At 40.9% G+C, this 12,624-nt stretch overlaps 1 protein-coding gene across 1 annotated transcript; it reads right to left on the reverse strand.

Annotated features, from left to right (window-relative positions):
• Positions 1-240: 240 nt before the first annotated feature.
• Positions 241-2,058, reverse strand: ncoa7a (nuclear receptor coactivator 7a; the record flags this gene model as incomplete). The annotated part of the gene is made up of 6 exons (XM_083898574.1): positions 241-379; positions 575-648; positions 784-879; positions 987-1,139; positions 1,251-1,403; positions 1,987-2,058. 6 exons carry the CDS (start codon positions 2,056-2,058, stop codon positions 241-243), a joined length of 687 nt encoding a protein of 228 aa, XP_083754700.1.
• Between the last annotated feature and the right edge of the window lie 10,566 nt (positions 2,059-12,624).

The raw sequence follows: 12,624 nt of genomic DNA on the forward strand, positions 1-12,624 counted from the left end.
AGTGCAAAGAGAAGGCAAGCCCAAGAACCACAGGAACAGACTTCATACGGACCATGTGTGGGCTCATTTGCAGCCAGCTACACAGACGATACCGGAGCAACTTCTCAGACTTTGTACAGTAGTAGCTTAACTGCATGTACTCCATGAAGTCATTTAGCTCTGTCACTCCAGACGGGAGTATGCGTTCTACATTGATTTTATGTCACCTTTTTTTTTTTCTTTTTTTTTAGATGATCTTCCTCAGCCCTGCACAGTCCAGACCTCGAGGTCTTGTACTATAAAGTCTTCTTGATTGGAGAGCGGTGCATTGTGGAAGGTAGGGCAGGAAAAACTCGCACCACGGTTCAGATCAGCATCCAGCCACAGAGCGAAGCCATTCCTACAAACAGAGGGGAAAAAAGGTCTTAAATGTCGTCTTTTCTCGCAAACTTGTAATATCACAGGTAGCAGGTAAAGAAAGTGTTTTATAGTCTTTTTTTATGATTTTATGGCATGAACAGCTTAAACTTTTGTCCTTAAGTAACATGTCTGCATTTTACAGTGGGGAGAAAAACAGTAAAACCACATAACTTACCCTCCTCCACCAATTTGCAGAGAGTCCATTTTGCCACTCACAAAGTAAGAGTTCTCCCCACTCCACCTGTACACCTGAACAAAGTCCAAACACAAGACATTAGAAACTAATATGTATTTGCCCAAAAATAGCAATCATTTTGTTAACCATGCACTACTACACAACAACTAAAACACACCTGTTGTCAAAATAACACATTCTGGTCTTACCTGAATTTTAGGGTTGAAGCTGAACAGGAAGGTTTCACCTGTGCCATAGCAGTATTTACTGACTTTGAATGGATCTGCGGAAAATGCCCCAAACACCTGTAAACAAAAAGACAAAGGTCATTTAAGAAGTACATGCAGCTATAAGCCTTCCCTGATTATAATCAGGTATGAGTATTAATAAGGGTAAATTGGAAGATGCAAACCTTTTTGTTCATGTCTTTGATGACCAGTAGCACTGGCTTGTCCAGACCTTTCATATTCCTGTACATTGTCTTCAAGCTGCTGCCATGGACAGCAGTGCTGTAGACAAGTTGCCATGGATGACCCTGGGTCCTCGCTGGCAAATGAGCAGCAAGCTGTTGTGGAGAAAAACAATAGTGAATCAATAGACGCCATAAATATATTATAAAAGTATCATAATTAGTGAAAATAATCCTCTTTGATTCATCAAAGATGGTCTGACTGACCTGCTCCAGGTCTCGATCACCCAGCAGCTGGCTGTGCTCACTCAACACAGGCACAGCATCGTCTCCGTCCTCCTGGTCCTCGGGCTCCTCCACCTCCGAGTCCTCGGAGCTGCACAAACTCAGGCGCCGTTTGGAGTCCTTCACTCTGATGATCTGGAAGACGATAAGAATACATGTCAAATGTAACGACAACAAACAAACAAACAAGGAGAACCAGCATGTTCTGAAGCATGTGCAAATTCAATATTAGGCATGGATGATAAAATACAGTGTGTAAACATACATGAATATAATCAGCTATCAATGAAGAAGCCAAACCCTATACTAAATCCATAACTCCTTTCACAGAAAACATATTGTTTTGTTTTTATCATTTCATATTATTTATATATATATATTTTAATTTTCATATTTATTTTAGATTTTCTCATATTTTGTTTCCTCCTATAAAAATATTTTTGCTGTTTATTTATTTTTTATTTTTTAATACTCTCATATGACCTCATATCCCATGCCATCACCTGCATTTACGTGCACATTGCAATGTGTGCACTGTGCTAGATACTGTACTAGTTAGATAGTAATCCACAGACAATTGACATGTGAATCCATAACTACAGTAGCTGGACTTCTTCTGAGACGACATTCAGAGCAGATGGAGGGATGATGATGATGATGATGATAATAATAAAACATCCTCATTAAAACAACCGGTAAAGCATCAGAGTCGTCCTACCTCCACGTAAGGCTCCATGCAATCATTGCTGGCAATGTACAGAACTCGGATATTTTCAGGCAAGAGCTTCATCTCTGCTCGTTTCTCTGTCTCTCAGCTTCTCCACTCAACAACTCTGACCATGAGGCATCCATCGGTTTTGTATCCGCTAGGTAAGTTTCACTTTGCACGCGTGTGTATGTGTGTGTGCGTGTGTGTGAAAGTGAAACGCCATTGGTTGGAACCGTGTAGAGGGGTCCTCTGATTGGCTGGTTCTGACACTGGACGGTTTCTTTTATCATTAAACAGGAAAGAGACGGGGCGGCTGGGTGACGCTGGGAGTGAGAGAGGGAAAGGATGTCCATATATGGAGACTGTGGGATTTCCCAGAACCTCCAGGACAACAGCCAAACTCCCAGGCTCCAATTTAGATCTCATTTACTGTAAAACCAGGGAGGCTTGGTGGTTCTGTTTACAATTGTATAGCACTAGTTCTGCTGCTGCAGGGATGAGGATAATCAGTTTAACCCATCTCTGACCTAATATGAACCGGCTTCTTCTTTTCTTTTCTTTTTAGCCACAGGAAGCTTTGGTTTTGTTATTTCTTTCTTTCTTTTTTTTACTTATTATTATTTTTTACTTGTGAGGTATTGACACTGTGACACTGACTTCACTGTGTAAAATCTATGCTTTCTTAAGTTTACTGTGTCATAACAATAAGTCAGTGGATTTATCTTTCCCAGATGGAAAATTAAGTTTGTACTTATGCATTTTTTTGCATATATTATTAAAGCGGACCTAGACCGGAAGTTCAAATTAACACTGTTTTTTTAGTGTGTATCTGCGTCATTACCTCGTTTACGAAGCCCTGAAGTTTCGAAACAAACAGTTCAGCCACTGCTGAGAACGCTGTGTTTTATTGTAATCTCGGTCTCAGCGAGATCTCTGAAAGAACCCCGTCCGGTTACATAACCAGCATTTCTCCTGAACAGCAGATCCTCCTGCTCCGGGCACTAGTCCGGGCACATCCGATTGCGTACATCGAACCGCAGAAGAAGAATAACGTCCGTTGTGGAGGTGTTTCACGAGCGACAGTGTCTTCTGACTCTGGGTCTGACTCCGGGTCAAAGTCATAAAAGGGACTGCGGCGGGGAGTCGTGACGAAGCTATTTTTAAATAATGTTTTGATAATGAGTAGCAATGCGTCCACCGTTCCAGAGGGGGGAGCTGCGCTTCTGAGAGCTGGTGTGCTAATTTCGTCTCAGATTTGGTCTCCGTGATGGCGGTGTACTCAGTGACATCGGCACTTACACACGACTACACTTCATAAAAGCCTGAAATATCATGTATGTGTGTGTGTGGTAGTGTAGTACCAACCGTCCATTTCTGGTCAGTTTTGTTGACGGGATGGCCGAGGAGCTTGTTGATCACAGCCGCCTTGTTCTTCTCCACAACCAGATAGTGACTGGGATGTTTCTCACTGATGAGGATGTGCTTTTTGTTGCCTTTAGTGTAGATATCTGGTGACCACTGCACAAAGAATGTGTAGAGGTGGTCGACCCTGCAAGGGACAAAAAGTGATTTCTTTTTAATGACTTAAATGCACAAACAAGCATAATACCAAATAGAGTCGTCATGCATATGACTTGCTATATGGCTAAACGTGGGAGAGGGAATTTCCGCCATCAAACACCACGGCAAACTGACAATGTCTTAATGGTAATAATAATAAAATAAGAAGTAAAAGAAAAGCAGAACAATAAACATAACCATCTCATCTGAAAGATAGCAAGAGCATTTTTTGATTCATACTTCATAATGTTGCTGACATTTCAAAGTGTTTGTAATAATTGGCTTGGTTGAGCAAATGCCATTTCACAACTGAAACGTGCCTTGTCACGAAAAAACAGGAAACTGACACACTGGATGTTTTAAGCATGAAGTCATTCTGCGATGAGGAATTTTGGGAAGGATTTGCTTTCCCACCTACATCACAAACACGCAACTCTGTGGCTTCTATGTAGCCTATTGATTTGCTCTCCACCACAAAGTGCAATTTTACAATTTCATATGCTGTCCTTGCAAATAGGTAAAAAATAACTCAATCAACACAAGCAACACTGATCAATGCTGTGTGTCTTTAAAAAAAAAGATTGGATTTAGAATCATGTCAGAATGAAAAGGTTGCTCACATCCTTCTTGCATGTTAGTGGAACCAAGATGATCAAACTGAAGTTCTGATAACCACACCATGATTCAGAAAGCACCATAACCATATTAAAAAACTCGTTGCAGATGCGTTTCACTTACTCTCCAACGCTGTATGCAACTCCCATGGCTGACTGAAGATGAAGTGTGGAAACTGTGAAGAGAAGTAAGCTGTAGTATTGGAGGCTCAGTGCTTATCCAGCATGTATACGGAGTCTCTCCAGTCTCCAGCCTTTATACCAGAGGATCAATTGCTGAGATAAGCCCCTTTGACCATAAACCCTCCCTTTCACCCCTCACAGAGCTGTACGTATTCACAAAAGGATTTCACAATGACTCCTCAAAGCCAAAGTTGGTAACACATTAACTTGACCTGCTCTCAGTCCCTGTCCTCAAAAGTATTTCAGTGACCGTGTCAAAGTTGTACAGTAGTTCAGTGATTTAATGAAGTTTGCTCAGTCTGACTGTATATCAGTCTGATTGTCTTTTCATTGTGCCTTTCTGTCAATATGTATCTCCTGCCACATCCTGGGTGAAATGTAAATGAATTACATTGCCATTAAAGTAAAAATTAACTTCTTTTTCTGACTCCACTACATGCAAACGATGCCATTTTTTTTTCTATTGCACTCAACAAACAGCTGCAATAATCTTATAAACATAAAATCAGAGTAAAATAATTTGATTAATGCAATCTATTTGTGAATAATGAGCAGTCTTCCCGTTGATACTTCAAAGGTAGTGTGTAGATCAATGTCAAATCCTAACATTTAAAAAAATTTAATTTTGAGAAATTGGCTTCCTGTTCTCTCCAGGTAATTTTATTTTAGGTGTTTAATCCAGAGCAAAAGTACAGATTATGGTTTACCAGACGTCAACAAGTCATCATATTTATCCCTATACACCCAACTCTTGGTTTGACCCTCTGTCTAAACTGATTCAGCATATATAACCAGGCTTACTCTGGTTTCAGTGTTCATGCCAAACTAACGCTAACTATCCCCCACGGGGATTAGTAAATTATTCTGATAATCTAGCGAACATCCACATTTGAAAGACTGTAGGTTATGGCCCGTAGAAGATTTGATTTCATTGGTGATTTAGATTCAGGATTTGTTGAAAGGCAATTGTTTACCTTGCGAGATAGCTGTGTGTATTGACCCAGCCTTGGGGGTGGTTTTTGATCTGTGAGCGCCTTACATGCTGCATTCATTATTCACGTTTAATCCTAAAAATTGAACTCCACATTTTAAAGTGAGATCATGCAGGACTGAATGAGTCATTGTGACTGCATTTCTCCTTTTTGATGACATCTATTCCACCATTGCCGGAGCATTCGTAACATTCGCATGGAGTTTATTTCTTTCTTACATGCTTTCCCCTTTTTGTCCTTTAACAGCCTTGATGTTCGTTTTATAACACAGCACAATATGCACAATAAAGAGTGCATTCCATGTTCAAGTCGGTCATACATTTGAGTATTTGGGCTTCTGCAATATCCTGTAAATCCATGTAGCGAGCATGTTGTTTAACAAGGTTAGATCAAGTTAGATCAATATATACAAGTTATACAACTATTTGTGTGCATAACTGTGATTACGTATTCAAGCATAGACACATTGTGTCTTTTTTTTTTATCAGATTCATTAGATACACTCAAAGCATTATCTCCCTACTTTATCTGAACAGTATCCCTATTTCAGGATTATCTAAGACGCAACCCTCAATATCAAGATGTAATCAAACCAGCAAACCATGATTGGTGTGTTGACAATTTATAAATGATCAGTTTACAATACAAATCATTCACACCTGATCAATATCTAGGCTACTATTTCTAAACACTAATGCTCAGTTGTTTATTCCGACTGTACTCAAGTGTTGTTGGATTAAGACAAATAAACTGACTTCTTGTTGGTTCTGGATCAAATGACCATGCCGATAATTAGAAAATAATCAGATTGTAATCCTTTTATGTGAGGTGTGAGGATTTTTATATCCAAATAGCTTCACATGCCCTGAATGACATCTGATACGATAGTTGACTATGTTAATGTCCCTGCTTTTGTTCATGCTCAGACATCAGGTCAGGATATGACAGCAGGGACACTCTGGGGTCAACAATCAGCCATGATGTCCTTGCACAAGAGAAATAGAAAAGGATCAATTTGACACACAGACACGATCGACAGGTAAACACACAAGCGCACAGATATACATTTATAGATGCACAGTGTACATGCATATGTGCAACACAGCACACGCATAGAAAGTTTCAGATTCTGAAACTAATGTAATGTCATGTCGCTCTTTTTCAGAGGTTCCATGCCTGGTTTGCAGAAAGACCAACATTCTGCTGCTTATAATAGCAAGTCAATTTACAGAAAATGAAGATTATATGAAAATCAAACCTTGGGGATACAGTGTAGTGTTAAAAAAAAACAAATAAGAACTTTAGCTCTTGCTTTATTTAGCCAAATGTTGATTCAAACTGAATCTTAACTTTAATTTTGATTGATAAAATAGTTAATGCGATAACACATTAGGTTAGTGGTTAGGTGGTTAGGGCTTCAAGATTGAGACCGGAGGGTAGCCGGTTCGAACCCCGACCTGTCCGCAGCTGAAGTGCCCTTGAGCAAGGCACTTAACCCCCTCACTGCTCCCCGAGTGCCGCTGAATGCAGGCAGCTCACTGCTCTGGGTCAGCATGTACTTCACCTCACTGTGTGCTGTGTGTGTTCACTTACTCATGGATGGGTTAAAATGCAGAAATTGGAAATTTCCCCACTGCGGGACTAATAAGGGAATCTTAATCTTAATCTTAATCAGTTCATATTCACTGTATCTAGTTCTCTCTCTCTCTCTCCCTTCCACACACGACACTGTCTAATTTCTTGCTCCCTATCAGTTGTTATGCAGCCGTTATTGCTTCACCTCTCCTCCAATTCCTGTAAACCCTCTCTGGCACAGACACATTGTTGCGCCCAAGGAAAAACACACACACACACGCACACACGCACACACACACACACACACACACACACACACACACACACACACACACACACACACACACACACACACACACACACACACACACACACACACACACACACACACACACACACACAGGCATGCAGCCACGCACACAAATTGGCACGGCTCTGCAGTCTTCAAGTGTTTCTGGAGCTGAATGTTTTTGCAAGTATGTCTCGGAAGTGCGCACGTGCATGTTTCCAAAAATGTTCAGGGGCATTTACAAAATGATGACAACTCAGTAGAATACAATACAGTCTTACCAAGTCATTTCCAAATGAATGTTTACTTCTGAAGACAATGTGCAGATTATTGTGACAGAAAGCAACAATCACTTCACTGAACTCAAAGTCACATTTGACATTTGAGTACAGACAGCCCAGCAACATAATACGTGAACCTTTGTGGTTTGGCTGGAATGTTTTTAGAGCTGCAGGTGAGCTCAATGTTTCTGTTTGTGGTTGTCGTATTCTCCCACCACTTCCACTGCAAAACAACCTTCCTACGCTGTGTAATATGTAATGCATAGTCTATCAAAGTTGTCACAGTTTTTACTCGTATAAATACATAAATATCTGTTCTTCTTTAATAGATACGTGAACTAATCTTAACTAATTATCGGTCTTTACTGCATCCATTTGTGTTTCTACAATGAGTGTGAAGCTAAAATAAAACAGTGCAGAGGTCATTTAAGGTAACAAGCTGACACTGCAGGGGCATTGATTTTAAGGGAAAGTTTGTCATTGCTAAAAATCCACGATTTGATGTATGTAGGTACAGGAAATCTGTCTGTCTGCGCGCGCCCGTGTGCGTGTGTGTGTGTGTGTGGCCTCACCTGCTCAGACTTCTGATTATGACTGTATGTTCATGTATAAGACATATTCATCTGCACGTGTGTGCGTGCGCTTCGGTGCACGGGGTTGTTCATGCATTGGTGCAAGTCAATAGCGTACATGTGGAAATGATAATGAATCATTTGTCAGTCAATTCAGAGAGAATGGTCACAGGTCACATAACGGTTAGAGGTGAAACTGTATCAGCTGCAGTGTATTGTATTGTACTTGTACTCGTATTAAACCAAATCTAGGTCAGCATGGCTGCCCCGACTATAGGACCTGTTTGATTTGATCAAAAAGACGCGTTAGTGTTTCCCTCCTTTTGTCCACCTCTTTTTCTCATAGCAGACCGTTGGAAAGGTATTAAACCATAAAAGCAAGATAATGCAGTTCTGCTTCTGTTTTGTCTTCAAACAAAGAGCTAACAGAACTGGTTTGGGTTGGACGCAGCATTGATTTCTTACTGTGCAATGCGTGGGCCTGTGTGCTCACTTGCATGCATGCTTGTGTGTACATGACCGATATTCTGTATCTCTCCTCCTTCTCCCTCACCGTGGTAAATTGCTTACTGCTTAGCACGGTCGTTTTTTTTTTTTGGGAGATACTTCACTTTTATTGAAGTATCTCATTTAGTGACGGACTGATGCAACACGCGCGGCAGGTCGTAAAGGGCAGATTTAGTCCTGATGACCGTGTAACTGCTGTCTGCTGTGTCAGTCGAGGTTAATCAGTGATGTATCAGATGGAGTGAGAATTCCATTGACCTACATACAAGGCGAAAAAGAGTCGACACATAGAGTATCTGAATAAAAACCACGAGTGACATTTTCAAGAGAAAGCAAGACTGCCACTTCCTCTGCACCTCCTGTACATACTGCTTCAATGGAAATTTGATCAACGGTTCATGACGTAAAGAATAAAAAAAAATCCCATTCAGTTATGAATCACTTCCAATCTATGTTTTGCGATAATAACGTCAGCTTTTTTTTGTTTTACATTTTAAAGATGATCAGGTCGTTAAAAATGTATTTAGTGATATTAATACATTATCTTAAAGGTGAAGTAAGTAGTTTATAGTGCCATCTAGAGGAGAGGCTGAAATTTACAACAACAAACTGCTCCTCTGCGCACCCCCTCCCTTCCCTGAGCGCTACGGTATCCGCAGCCAGTCAAATGTCGTCCTCTTCGTCTTTCTCCGTGTCATCAGATGAGGGTCGTGAGGCGAGGGAGGAGGGCGAGCTACTGCGGCCGTAGCAGACGAAGCGGAGAGAGAGGAGGCGGGACTTCCGCTACAAGTAAAGCGACGCTTGATTTGTTCTCTCGCGTTTGTCCTTACAGGCTCCGGTAGAAACATGGTGTCTCGCTGCTAACAGTGGCTATGCAACCGCGGCCCGCGACCATATTATTTTACATGACTTATTGAAACACTACGAAAATGAAACAAAAACTATTATACAGCGACTAGACAATGCAGGAGCACATAATATGTATAAAAAAGTGGATTTTGGGTTATATAAACCCATAAATACTACACAGTGTCCCTTTAACCACAGATAACATAAGCAAAAAGTACCATTGCGACTCTAGATCTATTATCTGGTTACTGTCCAGTTCTCACTACTGCAATGTCTCAACTACTGAATGAGTTAGCATGAAAACAAATGCTTCTGTGATTCCTCGACTTTTCCTCTTCCACAACCACCAGTTTGAAATCCATAAATGCAACACAAGTGTCTGGTGCCTGTTACTGACTCCATCCAGCTCATATAGCCCTACACTCAGAAATAAGGGTTCCAAAAGGGTCCTTCTACAATGGCTGAGGTTCTACCTGGAACCATTTGCTTCTGAAAAACCCGAAGAAAGGATTTTTCAAGGGTTCTTGGTAACATTAATGGTTCCAGTAAGAATCATTTTGATCCAGAGAACCCTTTAAAACCACTTTCCTGAATAAAGGGTTTTAAAAGGCTTCTTGCTGGAACCTTTATAAAAAGGTTCTACCTGGAGCCAAAAAGGGTTCTCCTATGAGGACAAGCCGAATAACCATATATGGTTCTACTTAGCACTTTTATTTCTAAGAGTATATGGCCAATTTCTTTACTATATATTATATAGCTATACTCATTACTGTTAACCTTAATATTATCCTTATCCATCCTTCATCCACGCCCTATCCTTTTCGGAGGGTCACACAAGGAGCTGTAACCAGTCCCAGATGGATGAGATGAAAACAATACTGATGATGAGAATTGCTATTAATGTTATGAAATCTTTTCTCTTTCCTCTCTTTGTGAATGTGATGTTTTGTCTGTAATCTGTTGAACTTGTTTCTGTTCATGCGACACCTACTGCAGCTGTCCCTCCTGGAAGAGGGATCCCTGCTCTGTTTCTCCCTTTTTCCCCCCCTGTACAAGGGTTTTTGTGGATGTTCTGACCAAGGGTGTCACCACAGACTGTAAAGCCCTTCGAGGCAAATTGTGTTGGTGATGTTGGGCTATATAAATAAAATGTAACTTTTACTTTTTTGCTTATGATCGCAGGAAAGGTGATAAACTTCTATCTGTGTCACTGGGCCATGCGTCTTCGCAGATTACCTGCAAACTCTTTACAACGCTTTTCCATTATGATCCCATAAACTTTAATTAAGATTCGCCAACAGGCCAAAAAAAATACATGTTCATTATTTCCTTTTACCAGCAAACACCTCCAAAATTAAAGACACCATACACTACAGCTCAATTCAAATGTCAGCGTGGTGTATTTTTCTTGACTCAAATTTGCTAAATAACCTCATCTGTCCTCTGAAGCAGTTACACCTTTTCTGTCGTCGCCCGTGGATTCATAATTCTGACGGCTGTCAACATTAGAATCATGGTTTTATTAGTCTGCTGTTTGCTTTGACCTTGTGCCATATTGAGTGACTCTGGTGGACTGCCAAAACAAACCTGACCAAACTCAGGGCCAACTGAACATTAGTCACCTCTGCACTTCAGAGCAGACTGGATTTTTACAGATTTTACAGGCATTGGCAGCGATGCGTCATCCATTTTGCTGCAGCCGTGCTGTCTTTTACGGCGTCCACAGTCATCAAACTAAATGAGTCTACTGTAAATAAGGTGTGGCAGTGAAAAAACATTTTGCTTCACTTAATGTCACTTACGTAATATAATAGACAACATATTCACAGAAGCATTTCTTATTCTATTAAGTTACCACAAGCAGAGATAATATTAATAATAACAATAATCTCAAACATTAAATGTCTGATAAGACTGTGATACTAATTATCCATTAAGAAATACTAGTTATCAGATCCTTTTGTGTCTCTTTATTTTGAAATTGAGTTCATTTGTTGAATATCACTTTATCTATGAAAACAAGCTCATCAAACTTTCAGTGACCTGCATGCTTGCACATGCCTCATGAATTCCACGTACACTACGCTGGCATGACATTCAGTATGAATCTGTGGTCAGCGCCTGGTTTCTGGTCTCGTACACAGATAACTGTGCCACATACTGTCAACTTGGCTCCCGTGCATGTTTTCTCTCTCATAAATGCCTATCAGGCGTGTGGCACACTGGTGTAAAACTAATTATAAACAGTGTCATTATCATTTGTTTATTTACTATTGCTGCACTGAAGTTCAACCTGGGTCATTCTTGCTCACGTTTTGCACAGGATCATTTGTAACATCCATTCATCTTCTACCGCTTTATTCTACACGAGGGTCGATCTCAGCTGACGCACGATGATAGGCGGGGTACACACAGGACCACATATAGAGACAAAAAACATCCACTCTCACAGTCAATTTAGAGTGTCCAATTTACCTGATCCACAAACCTGCATGTCTTTAGACTGTGGGAGGAAACTGGAAAACATGGAGAAATCCCACACACACTCACACACAGGGATAACATGCAAATTCCATGCAAAGGCCCTTGTTCTGACCAGGTCATGAAACCAGGCCAAGAGTCCTAACCACTACACCAACCATGTGGCCCCGTTTGTAACATTTCATCTGTTTTAAGATGAAGTATAAGTAGTTTATAGTGCCATCTAGAGAGGAGGTTGAAATTTACAACAAAGAACTGCTCCTCTGCTCACCCCCTCCCTTCCCTGAGCGATACGGTATCCGCAGCAGGTCAAATGTCGTCCTCGTTGTCTTTCTCCGTGTCAGCAGATGAGGTTCGTGAGGCGAAGGAGAGGGCGAGCTACCGCGGCCGTAGCAGACGAAGCGGAGAGAGTGGAGGCGGGACTTCCGCTACAAGTAAATCGACGTTTGATTTGTTCTCTCGCGTTTGTCCTTACAGGCTCCGGTAGAAACATGGTGTCTCGCTGCTAACAGTGGCAATGCAGTAGCGGCCCGCGACCATGTTATTTTACATGACTTTTTGAAAAACTACGAAAATTAAACCAAAACTTTTATACAGCGACTAGACAATGCAGCAGCACATAATATATATAAAAAAAGTGGATTTTGGTTTATATAAACCCATAAATACTACACAGTGTCCCTTCAAGGGTTAGGGTTACAATTTAAACATCCACTTAAACCTAGAGCTGTGACACTCGAGGCC

Source organism: Microchirus variegatus, assembly GCF_963457635.1.
Source record: "Microchirus variegatus genome assembly, chromosome: 1".
Taxonomy (NCBI): Eukaryota; Metazoa; Chordata; class Actinopteri; order Pleuronectiformes; family Soleidae; genus Microchirus; species Microchirus variegatus.